Source organism: Cryptomeria japonica, chromosome 5, assembly GCF_030272615.1.
Source record: "Cryptomeria japonica chromosome 5, Sugi_1.0, whole genome shotgun sequence".
Lineage (NCBI taxonomy): Eukaryota > Viridiplantae > Streptophyta > Pinopsida > Cupressales > Cupressaceae > Cryptomeria > Cryptomeria japonica.
Window position 1 is genome coordinate 231,577,861 of NC_081409.1, and position 23,164 is coordinate 231,601,024.

At 33.5% G+C, this 23,164-nt stretch overlaps 1 protein-coding gene across 4 annotated transcripts in view; it reads right to left on the reverse strand.

The window, feature by feature from the left end:
- Positions 1–8,173: 8,173 nt before the first annotated feature.
- The window catches only part of LOC131029091 (eIF-2-alpha kinase GCN2), a 336,054-nt gene continuing 321,063 nt past the window's right edge, over positions 8,174–23,164 (reverse strand). For all 4 annotated transcript variants that reach the window (XM_057959493.2, XM_057959495.2, XM_057959494.2 and 1 more), the window contains 4 exons: positions 9,398–9,471; positions 9,159–9,267; positions 8,942–9,061; positions 8,174–8,846 (listed from right to left, as the gene is read on the reverse strand). In XM_057959493.2, the coding sequence (XP_057815476.2) occupies positions 8,724–8,846; positions 8,942–9,061; positions 9,159–9,267; positions 9,398–9,471 (426 nt within the window). In that variant the 3' untranslated portion in view covers positions 8,174–8,723. The remainder of the gene's footprint in view (positions 8,847–8,941; positions 9,062–9,158; positions 9,268–9,397; positions 9,472–23,164) is intronic.

The following is a 23,164-nucleotide window of genomic DNA, read 5'->3' on the forward strand; positions in this document are numbered from 1 at the left end:
CAATCCTAGCCCTTGTTAAGATAAATCCATCTCTGCCCTTGTTAAGACAAATCCATCTCTACCCTTCATTTGCCCATTTTCTCTATAAATAGGACTCATTCCTTCATTATTGAGGATACACACACACATAGGAGTTATCCATGTATTATCATTGTTACTTAGAATTTGAGTGTTTTGTAGGAAGCCCCTTTGTATTATGCTTTAGTCTTTCCACTAGTTGGAATTACTATTTAGCCTCTAATACTTCATTTGCATCCTCATTTAACACTTGCCACAATCAACCATCTCCCATCCTCCATTTGACATCCCTTTTGTGCTAAGTGCTCAAACTGAGGGCATGCATCAAATAGCAGTAGGATCTTGGAGAGGAGGAGGACAACGAAGAGCCATGGCATAGGGAGCATCATGGGGAAGTTCATTTTGTTTTTTAACATTTCCTAGCTATCTTCTTGGTTAAGTAATCTTTCTTGATATGTTTTGAAAGGGTTTGCGTTCATTATGTTTATGGTTGATCATATTATTTAGATGAACTCATATTGGTTTTTCACTAAATCCCCATTTTCATTGCATCATATAGTAATGATTATGTATCCTATTTAAGAGTCAAAGTAGCCACAAGATAACTAATCATAACACAATAAACACTATAGGGTTAGTGTCATAACAATTTGGTTCATGATTGTCCTATCTATAAAAAAGTTTTTTAAACTACTTTCATCTTCTCTCCCTATAATTGAATATGATAAACATTCTCATTCTTCTCCTTTAACTAATTTATCTTCCACACCTTTTGTACACATTAAATCTCCACTATCTTTCTTTCCCCCCATTATTCATATTTTCCCACCTACCAACCATCTCTTATAAATATGTCACAACTAACAACTAGAGAATGGTTGAGAAAGGAAAGAAACAATTTGGTTCTCCACCTTGTTCTATTCAACACTCTCCCTCTCATGACCAATCCCTTTTCTCTTCACCTTTTCCTTGGAATATCTTATTTAGCTTTCCACATCCCCTCCTCCTAGTGCATGTCAAAGATCAAGGTCTCCTGTTATGGCCAAGGTTAAAAAGAGCAATGAACATCATACGTTTCTATCCAATCATTTCATGATGAGAGTACACTTACTCATCATTATAATTGCAATATATTTTCTTGTACTTTTGGATGGATATGTATTCTTCAGTGAAAGTATAAAGTCAAAGCGGCTATTGACAAGTAGAAAATAATATTTTGTTTCTTCAAGAAGTAAAACTAATGATGCTCATCTTGATGCGTATCTTCATATTTTATGGAAAGGCATTATGTTATTTCATAATTTTCATAAAAAGAAATAGAGAAGCTATCATAGAGATGTTTTCTTGGATATGCAATTAATAAAGGTGAACATCCTTCACATAGTATTGCTTAGATTTTGACCTTCTTCAATGGAAAGACCCATGTTCCTTATTCGATCCTGACAATGTTAAAGAAAGAGTTTCTCTTTGGGATTAGATATTTAAAATATCACTAATATTGATCAGATCTTAATGATAGATTATAATATGGAGAAACATCACAATGATCATAGTTGATATAGTTGTACTAAGTTTAGTAGAGTTGAATATGAAATATGGATTTATTGTTGTAACCTCTTGGGTGTGGCTAGTATCTTATATGGGAAATACTTGTCATGTTGATATTTGGTTTACATGGTCTAATTTTAGATTCAAATTGGACAAGAAAATCCATATGCTGGACACATTTTATATCTTTGATAATCTTCATGTTAGATCTTCTCAGTCTAGTTCTTATCTTCACGTTGATTATTCAACTATTCTATCAAATAATTTCCCCATATTTTTCTCCATTATTTTCTAATTCTTTCCTACTCCATTTCAACTCCCATTCAAATGAAATATCTCACACTTAATTTTTTTTGAATTCCATGGCCACTCTAGTGGAAATTTAGAATTCCACACCTAAACTAAAAGAAAGAGAATCATGGATTAAATAGTGGAATAATTCTCTCTACCAATGCATTGAATGGCCTTACAAAATAAACAAAAATGGAAATCCTTAAAGCTGGAACATGCTAGGAAAAAACTTAATTATGATCCAAAAGTTTATTGTCTCTAGATTTGAAATGTAGTTGCATAAACTTAAAAATGATAGAGGGTGATGTTCTAGAATATGAACTATAGAATTCATTAGATCAATGTAATAGCGGTACAAAATTATTCATTTGTTACTTAAACTATAAAACTCAAAATGGAAAAAACTTATTTATAGATGATCAATGATCAATACACACAATTCCCTCTAAATTAACATTAATATTCCAAAGATTCTATGAGAAATTCTTTCAAGAGGGAAGCCATTAGGGGGATATATAGAAAACTCTTGAAGAGATACTTAAAGATCATATCCCTAATCAATCGAACCTAGATGCATAAGGTTTTTGGAATGTGTTATTTTCCTTGAAGAGATTGACCATGCTTTTTCTTATGGCAATAACAAAAGTCCAAGTTTGATGGGCTCCTAGCGAAATTTTATTAGACCGTGACCACATATCCAAGATTCTTTTTTATCTACTCTATTTGGAAGCTTTTGAAAAAGAATCTCTAGGCCCAATTATCAATAACAATTTAATTAAACTTTTACCTAAAGGGAGGAATGAAGAATCTATTTCAAATTGGGGCTTGAACACCTTATTAAATACTTCTTACAAAATTACTACCAAGGTGTTAACTTTGTAAATAAAATTAGGAATTCAATTCACAATGACATTATACCAAACAATAATTATTGAAGAATATTTTTTGATAATTTGATTTGTTCTTGGGAGATTTTTGAATGGGCTCAATAGCTAGGTCAAAATGTTTTGTTGGTAGCATTAGAATTTGACAACACTTATGATAGAATATATTGGAGGTTCATTATCAAAATGATACACAATTGGTTTTGACACCTCAAATTTGTGCTCATGTTCAAATGCTTTTTAATGACGTGGATGCTCATATAGTGGTTAATAGCTCTACTTACCCTTCTGCTTTACAATGCTATGTTAGATAGGGATGTTCATTATCAATCTTTTTACATGTGGTTACTACTAGTGCTTTAGATTAAATTTTATAGACAACTAAATAATTACAACTCATGACATTTCCATCCCTTGGAATGCTACCATGACTAATTTGTGCTTTATCAATGACAATTGTTTATTCTTGCAAAACACTAAAAATAATTGAATAACACTCTAGAAATTGAAATCTATACTAATATATTTTAGAGCATTAATTAGCCAACCAACAAAATAACTTTTAATGTCTCAACATGGTCATGTTCCTCAATGGATTCCTAAAGAGTGGAAATATATAAAACATGTCAGTGTTATCCAATATCTTGGCATTGAATTTGGTATGATGTTATTTCTTATTAATATGTTTAAGTAGTATTTAAAAAATTAAAAACAAGCTCTTTAATTGGAGCAACAAGTTTCTTTTGTTGACAAGTTCAAGTGGTGAATAATTTTTTTATCTTTTTTTTTCCCACACATGTTTATTTCTCCTTTTGCTAGATTCCATCAAAGGATACGAAGATATATGCGAAATAACTATGCTAGATGCCATCAAAGGATAAGAAGATATATGTGAAATAAACTAACAATTCATAAGGACTAAATGGGATGGTACTACTAGTTGTAAAGTTATATCTTGATCTCATTACATATAACCTCAATCCAAAGGTGGACTTGGAATCATAAGTTTTCAAGCTCAAGGAAAATGTTTAGTTGATAAATGGATCACTAGAGTTGTTAAAGGTGACATGCCACAAAATTTTTAATTGAGACATAGACTTGATAATATTGCTAAAAGGAAATGGAAAAAGGTTAACTAGTTGGATACAATTCTCCTTTAACCATACTCTAAATTAGAGCCTCTTATTTTATTCAATCTATTTGGAAAGTATGCCAATTTTTAAATTGGAATGAACTTTCAATAAAACATGGTTTTACCTTTATTTCTTCCTTCATTTGGTGGAATAGTTATATCCAATTTCAAGGAAATCCTCTAGCCATAATGTTTTCTAAATAAGCTTATCATTTGTTTAACAATGTTGTTATAGAATTTAGTGATACATGGTACTTCTCTTTGTAGTGGCTATCACATTAAAAGTCTATTCAACTTGAATAACAATTCCTTTGTTGTGAGTAATCCTTAGCCCCATCTAATTTAACTATTATATTATGCACTCTATTTTATTGCTATTTCTTTAGGTTGGTTGTCTTTCTTTTGAACACACCTCATTCTTTCATTTTAAAACAAATATAGCTTCACCCTTTTTACAAAATATTTGTAGTTCCCAACCTCAATATTAAGTGGAAGTGTAATTTTAGTTTATTAGATCAAGTTGAATGCTCAAGTTTGGAAGTCAAAGGTTAGTTTAGATGCTCAAATATTTGTTTGGAAAACATTACACTACAAATTGCCTATTAGTGAAAGATTAATATGCTTGCTTACTCAACTAAATAAATGCATCTTTTCTCATGCTATTGAAGATACAAAACATTTACATTGGGGATGCATGTTTTTTAAAAGCAATAGTTGGTTGTTTTTATAAACTAACCTATTTTATTTGGTCACTATCTAAAAGCTAGAAAGAGGTTTTATTTGAAATTGGTTTGAAAAAGAAAGTTTTTGTTGATTCAATTAGACATATTAACCTTTTAAATTTATAGAAAGTCAAATGTTTAGCTGTGTTTTCTAATTCCATCATTCACCCAAAATTTGAAATTGCAAACTTTTACTTCGACATTTTCTTCTAGATTGTTTCATTATTTTTTCAATTATAAGACATGTCATAGAACTAGAAGGGGGTTTTCTATCATCTACATTAAATCAATCTTCAAATTAATCACTTACAAACTAGTCAACGAGTTTATGCTAAAAGTCTTCGATAGGAAATTTAGAACATTTATACTCTTGGGAAACCAATGTAGGCCACTATTGATAATACTAATGTACTTGTCTATATAGTTTCCATTGTTTAGTTTCTTTCTATAGCTATCATTTGGATGCTAGTGTTTACATACTTGTAATTGTGGATCTTTAATCTATGTCATGATTTATTTGTACTGTATTTATTGGTACTGTGTCTTTCTTTGCAACCTTTGTAACTCCAATTTTCCCTATGCAAATTTCTTTATTCAATACAAAGAACTATAAAATAAAAATCTTACTTGTTTTCTTCAATTTAAGAGAGGAACACCTTTCCAACACTATCATTAGAAGGTTCTTGCCACCAATTAATCAAGTGGGTCAAACACTTTTGCAAAGGCAAAAAAGATATAATGATTTTCTACCAATGGGCCCTTATCCTACCTACAATTTAAAAATTCTTCGAGTCAATAAGATCACATTCATTCCAAATACCACTATTGTAATCACAATGAAGTAGGTTAACTATGGTGAGCTTTCTTGATGTTTGAGGTGCAAACATGAACAATGTTAAGAATTTGATACAAACATTGGGTCTTAAGTGGGTGAGTACATTTTACCATTAAGGGTCATCAAAATAAAATCAAAATTTACGAAATTGATTATTAATACATAATATCAACCATATTAAAACCACCTAAAATCTTATATTTAAATTGACGAGAAAAAAAAGAAGGAAAGAAAAGAGCTGATTAGACTAAATACAAATTGAGGAGAAACCTCTATAAAACAAGAGACACAATGCGTCAAGTTCCCGCCAATAGTGTGGTTAGTTAGTGGGGAGAGATAGAGAGGGAGGGAGAGAAAGGGGGAGAGATAGAGGAAGAAAAAGAATAGAAGGGAATGGAGAGATGGGAAAAGAGATAACTAGAGGGTGATATAGAGAGATAGAGAGGGATAGGAAAATAAGGTGACATAGATAGATAGAGAGGGATAGAGAAATAGATAGGGAGATAAAGGTGGACAAAGAATGAAAATAGAGAAAGAGAGTGAATATGAGAGAAAGGGTGGCAAAAAGAGATAAAAAGAGGAGCAAGAGGGAGTTAGAAGGAGAGATAAATCAAGAGGTGGAGATAAAGAGGAGAGATGGAGTGAAAAAGAGGTAGGTAGAGACAATGAGACAAATAGTTATAAGTTAAATTAATTCTAATTACTTTTGATTATTATTTGTAATTTCATAAAAATAAATAAATAATCAAATTAAATTCCAAGCTTAAATTTTAATTAAAATGAAACCTACTTAAATGATTGAAAAATCAACTTATAATTTTGTAATTTATTTAATTCAACTTATATGTACCTAATAATAACTATTAATATTATTAAATTTTGTATATAAAATTTTATTTATTTTAATTATTTTTATAATTTTATAAAAAAGCTATAAACAGTTATAATAAATTTCAAATTTAAATCTAAATTAATGAACCTATTAATAAAATAATAAATCAATTCATAATTTCATTTTATATATATATATATATATATATATATATATATATATATATATATATATATATATATATATATATCATTATAATTATTAATATTAAAGAAATAGTTATTAAAATTATATATTATAATATAATAAGTATTAAAGCAAATAAAAATAAAAATTTACAAATTTTTAAATATATAATTATATAATTTAAATATTATAATTTATTAATTATAAAAATTAATTTTTTTTAAATGTATAAATAGTCAAGAGGAACAAAATTGAAAAAATATTATTTGAGGATTCAACTATGCAGTTTTTGAGTCAAACTCATTGATCCATGTCTCACAAGTAAAATTATTTTTGGAAAACTAATATTTTTTAGTCAATTTAAAAATTATGATAGAATTGTTTATATGATATTATAATAAAATATTCACCAATGTTTCAAATGAATAAGTTTATTTAATAACTTTTTTTTTTATCAAAATATATGTATCTTTGTAATTTGATAAATTGTTCTTTTAATATGGAAACTTTCATTTTAATTTTTTTTTAAATATTTTGTATTGCAAATATTTTATTTATTTATTTATAAGTGTTATCCAAGGGGGATAACTCCCGTACATCTCATTCCTCATTAACATATGATTGCTTTGTATTGCAAATATTATTAAAATATTTTTATTCATATAAATTAAAATAGAAAAACTAATAAAAATTTATAAATTGTGTTCAATAATTCATTAATATTTAATTTAACTTAAATGATTATTTTCAACCTGCATAAATTAGTTTATTTATAAATTAAATTTTTATTTTTCTTATCAACATTTTGACCCGTATCATTTTTAGTTCTTTAAAAATAAAAAAAACAAAATAATAGACAAGTTTTAAAAATTATATTAAAAATCTAAAAATTCAAATATTAAAATTATTTAATTTAATAACATGAATTTAATTATATCAATAAATATCTAATTGTAATAACAACCAAAACTTCTAACTTATATCATAATTAAATTAACTCTAATCTACGTCCTTTAACTTTGTGGAGTATTATTTTTTTTAAACTAATTGAAACGATTTTTCAATGGGATATGGACAGTACAAAAGCAACAACTACCTCTCTACCCTTGTTAAAGTTGCAGTAAAATTTTTAAATTATAAATAAATGTGCAATGTGGAATACGAGGTAGGGCATAATGCATAATGGTAGATTCTCGAAATTTTCGTGCACAGTCTTGCTTTATTCAACTAAGTAACATTATTTTTATCAATACTTAAATATTAAGAAGTTATCTTGGATTAATTGTTCATACATTTAATAGTTTTAAATATAAATATTAATTATTTTTTTAAGTGCATAGAAAGTTAATAGGTTTAGATTTCACGTACCTTGCATCGGCTTGAAAGTATAGCTGCTTTACAAATGTGTGACTGAATTTAATGGTCTGTAAATCATCTTATTGGCTTGTGTGTAAATCTCCTGATACGGTGAGGTTGACATGCTAATTTTTATGTTAAAATATTTGTCAATTTTATTGTTTACATCTGTGCGGTGGTACTGATGTACTTCTTGCATTGCTAACATTTAATTTAATAAACTGACGCATAAATTTTTTTTTGTGAGAAAATAAAAAAAATAAAAAATAAAATATGTACTATGATTTTCTTGTCTAAATATTTTAATTCTTTAAACTGATTGACTACATGAATACAATAGTATCCTACCTTTGGTAGGAACTAAAAAGATGAGTAGTAAACAGAATGCTCTCCATATTATTGATTGCTTAGAGGTCCATTTTAATTTATGAATGAAGAAAAAGATTTTGTTTTGAAAATGTCCAGCCTATAAGACTAAGAGCACCACCCAAGGAGAATTAAAAACCCATCGGGTGCAGGTTTCCTCTGTTTCCTTGACCAAATGTCGGAACACGCAAGCCTATTGTTTTTTCTAACACCCATCCTGTACAGCTTCATCTTGTAATAGAAAATACAAAAGCCTTTTATTAACTCTAGAGTATTTAGTTTTGTACATCGTGCCTTACAGGAAAAATCTATTTTTTGTTCCAAGCTATAAAATATCCAATTAATGAAAAAATAAGGTAATGTACAACAGGATTGGATTTTCTATATACAGTTCAACTCAGACAGTCCGGTGGCGGGAGGACCAGAGATTTTACTGCGAACCAGAAATCGTGAATGTCTCATGCTTTGGGGCTGCCAATTGCAATTCAATTCTGAGAGTCTAGTGGCCGGAGGAACTGAGATTATTTATCTTTTGCTTCTTGAGGAGAAAACATTAGCCTGAAGTTCTTGACAGAGAAAACTTCTTTCGAAAGGGCATTGAAGCTTCTTCAATGAAGAATTTGACCAACTCTTCTTTTGGAACTTCTATTTCCTTTTTCAACTCAAGGTGGCGTACCTGTAAATAGACAGTTAATTTTGATGGTAAGTGTTTTTGTTCTATCCTAAACAATGAAATTTAATTTATACAATGCACCTCAGATTGTGATTCACCTTGACAGAGCCCGTATGGGATAAATCTTCACTTATTATGACAAGCCATTTAATTCCATGCTCATTTGCATACTCATATTGCTCTGTAAGACTAGGTGCCGGTGTGCAAACAAACTCAGCCTGATCAAGTAAACCAGGTTAACATTTCAACATTTTTTTCAATCAAGGAATGAAAATCATATTAAAAAAGCGGAACGTGTATGAGTTGTCCACGCACCTTAACGTTTGCACTCCATAACTCTGCAACTACTTCCATCCGTTCTTTCAATAGGCCACCACCACCTCTTGAGCAAACCAGAACACTAGTGCCAGTTTCACTCTTACAACTGAAGCAAGAAAAAAGTCCATATACCCATCATTAGTCTGTGTTAACCTAAGTAGTGAACCAAACAACATTTACAGTGCGTGGAAACTTATCAACTAAGTTTATGACGACAAAGAGACAAGGATAATAACCTTTCTGCTGAAGTAAAACGCAGAATCTTTTCCAGGGCAACACTAAGGCCAACAGCTCCAGGACAACTTGATATCTACGTAGCCAAGATAATTCAACAGATACGAAAATTTAGTATCAAAGACACCCTGACGTTACATGCATGTTAAGAATAATTTAATTATTCTAATAGGTGAGTAGATTCATACACTTCAAAACAACTATGGATGATTGACAAAAACAGCTTAAATGTAATTAGAAGTGTTGATCTTTATATCAGATGAAACAGGAGACAAACATGGAACTAAAAGAATGCAGGATAAGCAAAAGTAACATAATCATGATAAAGATCAATGAAACAGAACCAGGTGATTAGGCATTTTAAAATCGCAATTAGTAAGTAAGGAGCATGTTTTTTGTTTAATAGCACATTCCTTTTGATCAGATACTTTCTATGAAATTGTTCAACAAATTGAGCATAAAGACCTAATGCCACATCCCTTGTTGATTCTCCCTAATACGAATTACAGGCACTTTCTATTTATGGATTTGAATACCAATAATAGGAAAGGAAACAACTGGTATTCCGAGACACATTAAGAGGTTGTAACTTGTAGGGAGGGTTAACATGGGGTACTCACCAGGCCTAACGATGTCCTAGAACTTGGGAAAGGTCAGGAAATGTTTCCTGCCCTTCAGCATAGTGGTGTCCCCGAGGCCATTGGAAGACAACTTGACGTGGCTAAATTGAACCTGGATAACATTACCCATTGCCTCTTGATTTTGTAATATTTTGGGTAATTGATGTGGTCTGAAATTTGGTAACATAAAATTTGGTGCTTGAAAAATTTAAGCAGTTTGCTTTGTTTCATTTTAATATCAACTGTCAAAGATTCAAAGTTAGATTGCATATTTATAGGATCCAAGAAGGATTTCTGGTATACGTTGATTACGCCATGAGAGCAAGACTGATAAAAAATTAAGAATTATTTTAAACTTTTTTTTTCTAGGTCTAGGGTTTATATTTTTTGTGTTTTTAAAGTAACCCTTATGGCTGTTATTTTGCTGATTTCAGACGATCATGCCATGAGAGCAACATTTTGCATGTAGCTATGGCAAATCCATTCTTAATTTGAACAAAGTCAACTAAATATTTGAGGCCTTGAATGCTTTGGTAGCATTTATTACTTCAAATGGCATTTGAGAAAAGTGTTAAGGCATGATGTCAAGCCTTGCAAATGGCATCCCACAAATGTCACTCACCAAGCTTTGTTGGTTCTTGTACCTTTTATGCAAAAATTAAAACAAAGAAGGCAAGAATAGCAATTAGATTAATGTCTTATGAGGTTAGAGCTGGGCTTTTAGATGAGATTGAGTCATCACAATCAGAGAGACCTACATTTGTGATGTCCCTGATTTAAGGGTCGGCCAAACTATTTGCCAGCATTTTTAAATATAATAAGTAAATAAATAACTATTAATAAATGTAATTATTAAATAATTTGTTCAATGAGCTGACTTTGTAATGTGCTGGGTTGTTGCTGTCTTGAGCCGACCTAAGATGGTAAGTAGCAAAAAAAATTGGATATTATTGAATAATTTTTTGTCCTCATCAAGTCTGGGCTGACTTCTACCTTTGGCCGACCTGTTTCTTTTATGGGCTTGAGCTAGTCTTTATATGTGAGTTTTGATTATAAGGAAAGGCTTGTTTTTGGTAACGATTTGCTTATGCGATGCTGGGAGCCTCTGTGATGAAAACCCTAGAGATCTGTAGGTAGGATGAAACCCTTTATCACGTCTAGTACCTTTCATTATTTAGGTCGACCTTCTCCACTGAAGTAGCGAGGCTGTGCAGGTGAAGGTGAATTAGTAAAGCTGCACATATCCATGAAGGGAGCGTTTCAGATATCAAAGTAAGCTTGTGAGGTCTCTCTTCTTTAAGCGGCAGCATTGCTTCCTCCTTTGCTGTGTGTCTAGTGACACCAGCAGAGCAGGTCGATCACCAAGAAGGTACGAAGGCAAGTATGATCTGTACATATCACTTGGAGGGATCAATTTATCTAGGTCAAAGGTCTGCTCATGCATATAGTTGTCTGAAACGAAGATCTGATCTGTTTCCTGGATAATTGAACACGGGTATCATTAGCACTCGTATTTCTTATATATCATTGTTTCTGTATATCTATTTGTGCAAGCTGTTATAAACATTATTGTGTGGGGTGTGATTTTTGTATCCAGGCGTGGAAAGCAAGAAGTGAATATTATATCTTAATTGAATTGAAGTGGAATAAAAATCTTGCTGTTATTACATCTTGAAATTAGAACATAAATTTCAGGCAAATTCTTATTGTGGAATATTTCAGTGGTATCGGAGCCCCTTTCCTGCCAGCCTTGAGTGTTTGGTTCATAAAAATAGGTAACTCAAGTAATTACAAAGGGAGGCAAAAGGTTCAATGCCATTAGTTCCACTGTTCAAAGCCAAATTGCTAGGAAGACAGGACAAAAAATCCCTAAAGGAAGAATGACAACTAGAAGAATCTGCTAAAGAAGTGGAAAGATATTATGCTGAATATATGAACTTAAGTCCAGTCATCTGTCAAGATATCACCTTTGTTGAATATTTTGAATTTCAAATGAAGGGAGGAAGGAGAAGAAGATATGGGGAGCAGCCTTGCAAGGAGAATTTTGGAATGGAATGATGGGATCAGGAAAGGTACACATTTGGAACCACCAAAATCTTTGATGATTATTTAGGGATGTTTGATCAAATCAAATCTGTATCTATCTCCTTTTGATGATTATTTGAGATATCTGGATTGGATAAATCCAAGTAAAAGGGGACTTTATGAGTACATAAGATGAATGAGAAAAGAAGAGAAATATTCAAAAGCAGCAAAGGTGGAACCTGAAATGGTTTACGTACAGAAGCACAAGAGGAGCTCCAGAAAGAAGTGATAGTAGAGTATCAAGAAAGATTGGAGTCTCAAGATGTCAAACAAGAAGTTTCCTCAATAACAGAAAATAGTAATGTCCAAGAAACACCAACCAAAATTTTACATATAGACATAATTGCATCATGAAATGACGATTTGTGGTGTATGAGAATGATTGGACAATGTGGTAACATGCAAAATATTAGCTGTGATGTTGTGAAGATTGGTTTGTCTGAGATTGAGCACTATGAAGAAGAATTGTAGGTTTATCTAGAAAACCCCATGATTATACACACTGATTACATAGAGGAAGGCCAAGAAACATTCAAACTCCTTTGTTCCAAGATTGATGACATTGTTGGAGCTTGGATGAGAGATGTTTGTCTCATCTCGAGGATGCATAGTGGTATTCTTTGTCATGTCCCCTCCTGAATCGTTATATATATACAGAGAGAAAGAGAGACCCTAAATGAAAAAAATATTATTATTAATTAATATAATAATTACCATTGAATGATTATTTAAAATTCATTAATTAAACATTATTTATGAACATGATTTAAATATTATATATTATCAACATAATTTATATACTCAATAATAAATAATAATACAATTAAAATACAAAAGAGGAAAAAAAATAATAATAAATATAATATATACATACAATTATGCTAGAGACTATGATATATATATCAAAGGACAAGACTTGCATACATTAGTGTATCAACAATCACCAACAATAATCAATATAGAGATATCACTCAAGACTATAAGCATTACGAAATTATAAAATCAATAAAAAGTTAATGTTATCATTACAAGCCAATATATGGAGACGTTGATCCCATTACATGAAGCTATATACAACTTATCATACGATTCATTACAAGGGGACCTAGTGGAATAAGGGAGTCGCTGCCAGAAGGAAGATTATAATCGCAGCAACCATAGTCAATATCCGCTCAAGATAAAGACACGACAGCAGATCGACTTTTGAAGGACCATCGATATTAAAGAATGAAAGATAAAGTACATAATCAGCATGTTATGAAAGGTAATGAACGACTTAGTGTGAATTGTCTTTGAGGAAGAAGTCGACTAATTCAGTCCATCATTGATACCTGAAGACAAATAGTTTATAGATGCAAAACTAATCATGAGATGACAATAATGTATTAGTCAAATGGCTAATCATTAGAAACCGATTATCATTCACAGTCATTATCTGCCCACACGATGGTCATCACGTATGAGTTTAATATCAATTAAGGAATGTGATGATAACATAATTATCATCGATTTTGAATTGGGATTAGTTAAGGGATGCAATCAATAAGATGTATTAATCCAATAGAGAAATACGATTAAGACCCCTTAACCATCATCAATTAAAGACTATTGCATACTAGTTACGAAGAGGAACGAACTCTTGTGAAGAGATGCAATCTCTAGAAGAGATAGGTAGTGAAGAATAGACATATCGATTGGGAACACAGCCCTTCGTGTCTAATACAAGGTATATTAATGCATCCTTTCCCATTCCATTGGGGAGGAAAAAGAGGGAATTGGTATTTTTCTTCTCTATAATCCAGTCCAGGTTGCTCTAAGGAGCAGATTGCCATTAAGGCACATTGAAGCTGCATACAAGATAAAGGCAGAAATCAGTAAAGGCAACCAGACTTTGCATATATTTATCGTCATATCTGGAACAACAGTCCATCATGGTGTGCAAGCAATTAGGAACTGCAGATTGGAAACTGCTACGGTGGGTGTAGAGAGGTAAGGGATGTCACAAATGTATATGTAAATGAATATAGTTAATAAATATTTTAATATATATATTAATGAATATTAATAATAAATATTTTAATACATATATTAATGAATATTAATAATGAATATTTTAATACATATATTAATGAATATTAATAATGAATATTTTAATACATATATTAATAAATGTTAATAATGAATATTAATAATGAATATTTTAATACGTATATTAATGAATATTAATAATGAGTACTTTAATACATATGTTGATGAATATAAGCTAAGTCACCAGGTTCGAATTCGAATTCGAAGTTCGACAGCTTTGAAATTCGAATGAAGTTCGATGCGGAAAAAATTAGAAATGTATAAAATTCGAATTAAATTCGCCATATGTAATTTTTAAATTTTTTTAATAAATATATGTAATATATCTATAAATTTGCGTAAATAGTTTAACATTGATAAATAGATTTGAAATCATTACAAAAATATGACACATTTATAAAATATAAACCATAGGAAACATATGCTTTCACTATTGCAAAGATGTTCTTTTGTCAAAAAGGTACAATAACAGTCAAAAACTTTAGAACTTTAAAATAACTCTAAGTCATCAAGAGCACTTGGCTGGGATGCCAAATCATCATCATCTGTATCACTACTCAGTTCATCATCTGCAAAGTCAGGCTCATCTGCATCTAGCATTGCTATGCCTTCAAGAGTTTGTTCTAAAGAAGTGTTCTTTGCTGATTTGTTCATCAGCAATTTCAAATTGCTGCGAACATAGACAAGATCTCCCAACTTTCCAGTAAGCAATTTGTTCCTCTTTTTGGAATGGATGTGGTCAAAGCAACTCCAGTTCCTCTCACAAGCTGATGAACTTGCTCCCTAACTCAAAATTCGAATAGCAAACTCTTGCAGTTCAGGAGCTGATGATCCATAAGAGATCCACCATCTATATCTAGGCATATGTGGCGAGTCATATTTGGCTTCTGCCCCTCCAAACATCCCTTCTCCTCTCTTGTATTGCCAACTTTGATCTCTGATTAGTGCTGCGATTTCTGGATTTGGTACATACCTGCTAATGGCTTGGCAAAGCCTTGCCATGATTTCATTATCACCCCTTCTATCAATAGAAAACAACTTAGGCTCCAAAAAGCAAGCTGCTGCATGTAAAGGTGTGTGCATCATTTTCCATCTGCAATCAACTGTCTCCCATATCTGCATATATTCTGCTTCTTCATTATTTAGTGCTTTTTGAATAGATTCCTTACACCGGTCTATGCTTTCATAAAGCATGCCAAGGCAAGGAGTGTCACCATCAACCATACGAAGCACATCAACAATTGGTTCACATACAAGCAAAACTTTTGCTGCACTTTCCCAGAAATTGCTGTTTAGGATGATTTGCTCTATGTTCTTCCCCTTGGGGCCTTTAGAAAGCACTGAACTTTCCCACTGATTGGAACATATAACAGACCTCAAAGCTGCTTTTTCTTCAACCACTCTTTTCAAAGTGATATAATATGAAGCAAATCTTGTTTCACAAGGCCTCAACAATTCCTTTGATGCATGCTGCCTATAAATACTCAATGTGAGACGATGATTCCATATGAAATTTGCAATTGCTCTCCCTCTATGAATAGCTTCATTTACCCATGGGAATTTAGCCAAGTCATGAAGCAACAAATCGAGACAATGGGCTGCACATGGGCTCCAATATATCTGTGGGTACTTCTCTACAATCAGCCTCCCAGCTCCCACACAATTTGCTGCACTATCAGTTACCACTTGAACCACATTTTCCATCCCTACTTCAAGAATGGCTTCCTCTAATATTTGAAAAATGTACCCTGAAGTTTTCTTGTGGTTCATGGTGTCAATGACTTTCAAAAACACAACACCTTCAGGACAAGACACCAAAACATTAATCAATGGCCTTTGACACATATCTGACCATCCATCACTCAATATAGTGCAACCTGTTTCCTTCCAAGTGGCTTTGACATCAGCTAATTTTTCAGTCACTCTATCTTTTGACCTCTGCAAAAGAGTTGTCCTGATAGCCTCTGAACCTGGGGATGTGTACCCTTTGCCAAACTCTGCAATTTTCTAAACTGCATTACGGAAATGAGGATTTCTCGCAACATTGAATGGAATAGCACTTGTGTAAAACAAATCAGCAACTGCATCATCCACCTGTTGTTTCTCTACTGATTTCAAAAAGTTGTTCAGTGTTCCACTCTGTTTTGGTACACTCACCGCTTCGGATTGCATAGAAGAGGAAGACATGGCAGATGTGAATCTGGATATATCTCCTTCAATTCTCTATTTCTTTTGTGCCTTCTTCATTTTGCCTACCGTTGAAGCAGCCAACTCTTTCTCTAGAATAGCTTTAAGTTCTGGAGTCGCACCTATGCATGCTTGAACACCTCCACTTGGACCCCCTGTATTAGCAAGGAAGTGGTCCCTAAGCCTTGTTAAAGTTCCAATAATATTTGCCTGACATATGTTACATTTGATGTGAGTTCCATTTCGGGTCACATGCTTCCATGCCTCAGAAGTTGATTTGGGAGGAACCATTAAATGAAAATCTGCATGTTTGGAAAGAAAAATTAAAAAACACACTACTTTTATTTCAACCTTTTAAAAATATATAATATTAAACAATATAATAAAAAACCATTAATATAAAATTATAAATTATATAATAATAATATTAAACAACATTATAAAGAATAAACATTATAAATTTATAAATAAACATTATAAAGTATAAACTATTAATTAACCTAAAAAAATATTAAATAAACAACATTACAAATTTATAAACATTTAATAAACAACATTATAAACATTATAAATAAATGATAAACCTAAAAAAATATTAAATAAACAACATTATTAAATAAATAATAATAAAATTTATAATAAACATTATTAAATTGTTTATAAAAATATTAAACCTAAAAACAATTAAAAAAATATAAAAATATATAATATAATATTACAAACTATTAATATAAAATCATAAATTTTTAAACATTATAAACATTATAAATAACAAATAATAAACCTAAAAAAAATGGCGGCCTACCTGTGCAGGTCGCGGACTGGTCGATTCTTGCAGGTGGCGTCGCGGACTGGTGGCCTGCAAACAGGTGGCGACGCGAGCTGGTGGTGGCGTCGCTAACTGGTGGTGGCCGAGCAACTCCTGCGGCCGGGCAGACTGGGCTTTGTTGGCAACTCGTGTGGCGGTCGGGCAGACTGGGCTCCGTTGGCAACTCGCGTGGCAGCCGGGCAGACTGGGCTCCGTTGGCAACTCGCGTGGGTGTGACTGCAACTCCTACGACCGCCCTATTTATAAAATCCGTGACGAAACCCTAAAACGCAAGCCAAAAAAAATTAAAAATGCTTTGTCACAAACCCTAATTTTTTTTTCGAATTTAATCAAATTTAATCGATTTTTTGCATAGTTTTTCAAGTTCGCCGAATTTCGAACTTCAAGGTTCAAATTCGGCCGAACCTGGTGACTTAGAATATAAGTAATGAACATTTCATTACATATGTTAATGAATGATTCTTAGATGTTAATAAATACATCTCAATGAATAGTTAGGAATATACGTTAATAAATAAATATGAATTTTGGATAATGGATATTTTGCTGAATATATGTCAGGGAATACATGTTAAATTAGGAATATGTAAATGTGGATTATGGAATAGAAAATAGTAATAAATTGTAAAATGTAATATAAATGTGATTACATGATGGAGGCTATAGGGAGGAAACTCCCTTAGTCTAAGGGAGGGATTATGATAATCCCTAGGGTAGTATATATATTGAATATCTATATGCATATATATATGCCTTGGTTGACTAAGTTCATCCAAGAAGAGACGGATCTGGCCGGTCCCCTCTGAGGACTTGGATGATGGGATGCATCGTCCAAGGCAAGGAATTGACATAGGGTCTTCCTTTGATGGCTTGGGTGTAACAGAATCGAATTAACCTTCGATTTCCTGGAGGGCTTGGATGTAAGAAATTACATTCAAGACAGGAGTCGAATTCACCTTCGACTTCTTGGAGGGCTTGGAACCAAGATGGGTTCTAAGAAGGCGAGCTTCACGGCCGCCTAAGGACATACTTTCGTATGGCAATTGTATCCTTTTTATTAGATAAAAGTTGTGATTATGTTAAGTATTTTAAAGTTAGATTGCAATTTAGATTATATATATATATATATATATATATATGTTTGTTGTATTCTAACAATCTATTTTGCAGGTTAATGATCTCTAACTAGTAGGGACATTACATTCTTCAACAGAACATGATGACATTGGGATTTGCATGATTGGAGTGCTTCACAAGATGCTGCAAAAGGGCAGTATTGCTAACAACAATTTTATCAAAGTGGCGCAACAGAGTGATGGAGTAGTGATTCTGAGATTGATATGGGAACCTATTATTTGGTTTTGGCATGCAAGTGTGGATTGCTTGAGGGCAAGCAATCTCTGGGATGGGAGGATTGTGATGTCTCCGATTTAAGGCTTGATTGGTCAGCCTATTTGCTAGCATATTTTAAATAAATAATTATTAATAAATGTAGTTATTAAATAATTTGTCCAATGAGCCGGCTTTGTAATGTGCTGGGCTATTGTTGTCTTGGATCAACCTAAGATGTTAAATAGCAAAAACAAATTGGATATTATTAAATAATTTTTGTCCTTATCAAGTCTGGGCTGACTTTTACCTCTGTCTGACTTGTTTTCTTTGTGGGCTCAAGCTAGTATTTACACGAGTTTTGATTATAAGGGCGGGCTTTGTTTTGGTAACGATTTACTTATGCAAAACTACGTTGAGACGTGTTGATGTGTGTTTTAGGCACATAACACTCAGAATAAAATACCAAAGCACTTTACCCTCTCTTGAACAAAATCACCTCAGATGCTAAGGGTAAGATCAACTATGATGATTCCAAGGTTTATACATGTCAGGTCTTGACGAGTGGGTATCTCAATGGTCGCTATGAATTGGTGTTTTCACTTGGGGACTTACACAAATGTTTGAATTAACTTCATAGATCATGGATAGGGAATGGGTGTGCTGATAACTTAGGATATGGCAATGTAGCTCTGGACTTAAGACTTACTAAAAAATGGGCAAAAGGAATAGGGTTCAAGAAATCTATTCTAAGCCTAGGAATGTAGGAAATGGTGAACAAATTTAGTGGAATCGAACTAGGCAAGGTCTCACAAACAGGTTTTGACATGAGCTTAGTGCAGTCATCTAAGGTATACTTATTGATTTTCAAATTATTGCCATCAAACATTGACACCATCCAAGGTGATGCATATCAAGGGACGCACAATAATTGAAGTTAAGCTTGCATAAATTTCCAGTTGACCACACAAGGCTCACTTACCAACGGCAATAGGCTAGTGGTATGGATTAAGGATTCCACACAAATATACTCAACAAATCTTCTACTCAGTCTAACAAACATGAAAACAAATTCTAATCTAACTTGGAAGAATTGAGAACCATGAATGCAAGACAACACTTGAAAGACAAAATCACCATCAAGCCGAACAATGATTTATATTCAAATAGCTGCAGCATATACCAACAATTCTACAAAAACTCTCCCTTACAAATGAGACACAATGAGGTATATATAGAGTCTCATACAAAATGGATGGCCAAGATTAAAACTAAATCAAGGGCCAAGATCATGGCAACAAAACCCTAGAATTGCCCTAATTAGGGTTTATATAAAAAATGGCGCCACCAACATATGGTCCAATAGAAAGATACCTAGTCATCAAATAGGGAATCTTCTAGAAGATGTCCTGCATCTCTCTCTCTCCTAGCATACTCCAAGAATCTAGACAATACAAAATCTAACTCCTCCATGGAAATGCTAGGTAAGGTATTTTGCTGTAAATCAATCACATCCAATGCATTTGAGCAAGCATCCAAAGTGTTCTCCCAATCTGGCATGAGTTTCTGCGAACTATGAACATGAATCAACAAAGAGACCAAATCATCCATTTGACTCTTCTTCAAAGAGTCCAACTGACAAAATACATAAGTTTCATCTTGTCTCTTAATTCGGAAGTGTAAACCACTAGCATCATTGACATCAACCCCCAATAACTCCTCTATTGAGGCAAGGATCTTCAACTGAATATCATGAATTGATCCTTCCATCTCTGCAACTCAATTGTGTGCTCTCATAAGCTGATTTCTTCATGGCTAATGAACAATACCAGCCATGGAAATTGTATCTATCTCCACCGTGCACAACATTCTCTCTAACCAACGTGGACTTAGGAACATTTTTCAAAGCCCTGAGGCGTGGAATAGTCTTTTCTTGAATAGGCCTGAATTCTTCCCAAACTTCTCAATACTGGATTTTGAACATGATCCTTGTTGTTCTGTCAAATGCTTGGACAAACTGAGTAAGGAAATCATCCGCCTGTCTCTTTGTATTCTCAATCCATTTCTCCACCTCCAAGAGTGTATTTCTCGCTGCCTCATAATGTGAATGTAGTCCACGATCAATTGCAATAGGGGAAATAAGGGTGGGATTCTCACGCCTTATCCCTGCAATGTACTCTCTAAGTTTGATATTCTCTTCTTTGTACTTCTCCTTTTCTTCAATCTCTCTATCCAATTTGCACTGATTGCCCTAAGGTTATCACCAACCTCCTGAAATTCCTGTTCTCTTATAGTACGACCAAGGGCAATTGAAGTGATCTGGAAATCCATGGGAGTAGCAATATCTGCCGTCACACCTGCAATAGGAACAACCACCTGCGCAATCTGCGTTCCTGTCTCATCTCTAGCTATGTGTGACAAAATCTCAACTCTCTTAGGCTCTTTCTCCTTATTGCTCCTAGCTAAGTAGTCATCAATGTCATCAATAGGTTGTGTCTCTATCATTTTCTTACTTTTCTCCATACTCTTCATCAGCCAATCAGGAATAGTGGTCATCTCCATGCCATCATCGAGAGACATATCTCGATCAAGCTCTCTCAATGCCGAGATAACATTGTCATCATCATCAAAATTATTCCTGGTCAAATCATATACATTCTTTCCCAAACTAACCTCCAAAAGGACAATAGGGGATCCCGACTGATCATCATCCTCATTAAGTGGAGCAAATGTCGCTGTGGCACGTAAATCCTGAATATTTTCTGCTAGTATCACTGTGTTGGAACATTGCTCGAACTTCCTGTTTTGTTCTGGCATTTCAACTTCCTTGATTGATGAGACACTGAGAGGTGGTGAAGGAATGATAGGCGAAGGAATGGTAGTCTTTTGTTTCTTCTTCTTGACCTCCTCAATCTTCTTCCCTCTAGCCTTGACTTCTCCTGGTGTGTTCTTCCTTCGCTTGGGAGCTTGACTCTCATCATCCGCATGAATCCTGAAATCACTGATAGTCCTCTGATCATCCTCGGAAGCGGATTCCTCCTGTTTCATCTTTTCATAAGTGAAAGAGACACCCATATCAATTAAATTGTTCATCTGAATGTCTACCCATGCTCGGGAGAAACTCAAGACCTCTCTCATCAATACACTCAAATCTATTTCTTCTGATTCTAACCAATTAGGCAATAGAATCACCTTCTTCATTTCATTTTTATACTGTGGATGCGTATGATCCCTGTCATCTAACACTTTGTCAGGAATGAGAAAAAGTCCACACTTTCTCATGAAATTCACTGACATCCTGGACCACATTCATCTCTTCACTGCCTGCTCGTCCATCAGGTTGGCCCAATAATCTTCTATGTCTACCTTGTGGATGAACTTTTCTCCTTTGATCCTTCCAACTTTCTTATCTGGATCAAATCTTTCTCTTTTCTTATATGCTGCAAATCGATAGAATGCAAGCTCCTCACTTGTTGTGCTAGCTACTAAGGCAGACTGGCAAACCTCCAACGTTTTCCCAACTGAAATAGGAAATGTCATGACTGTCCTTTGCTTCTCCTTCTGGATAGAATCAAACTCCAGAAACTGTCTCACCACTTCCAACAAGATCACTCTGTCAGAAGGATACCTAGGAAGCCTGTAGGGTTCGGATTGAAATCCATGAATCCTAAGGTATGTGAAAGTGGGAAACTAAATATACCACGATCCATATTTCTCTATCAACTCCGTTGCCTCCTTGGACAACCTCCTGTGGACTCCACCTTGCAGCATCCGCGTGATGTACATGTGAATACATCATTCACTTTCTTATAATCTTCAATTCTATACATGTTTAGCTGTGGATAGCACTCATAACTCCTGAATTGTCCTTGTCCATTCCTGACTTCACCTCTACATATCAATCCTTTGTATGTAGAAAACCATGCAAGAGGTACACAAAGTACGAAGTCATGGCGAATGACTTGGACTGCTCCACATTCCTCAGTTGAAAGTCCAGATTGTCACTTATGATTCTAGACCAATTTATTAATGTTCTTTTTAGACAATCCTGGATTAAATAAAACATCCATCCATCGTATATTGCACCCTGCGGCATCCCTATCACTTGGTCAAGCAGGAATACTAAATCACTATATTCCTCTTTGAAGTCTGTGCATATGAGTGTCTTGGGTGCCTTGGAATGATGAGTCCTAGGCTCGATCATCCACTCATTCACCACGATCTTGCACGCATCCACCTTCTTCTTATATCGGTCTTCATATTCATCTTTAGTTATATCCTTCATGTCTGCTCCACGTGGAATTCCAAACACCTCAGCAATCACATCCTCAACAAAGTAGGTAATGACGACACCCTTAGGAGTCTTGATCATTCGAGAGCGAGGATCATAACATCAAGCACACTCTAGGATAAGCACACTCCAGGATAAGCTCACTGCACTGTCTGTGGAAATCCAGCGGCCTGATAAATGCCATTCTTCATAATGTTCACATAGACTGGGGAAGGGATCTGACTTCCAATTCCGAACATACGCTATCACATCTGGTTCATGTTCAAGAAATGCATGTTCGTGTTTGTGATCTCCTTCCATCTGGATGACATCTTGGATTCTGGATAGAATCCAGTCTCAA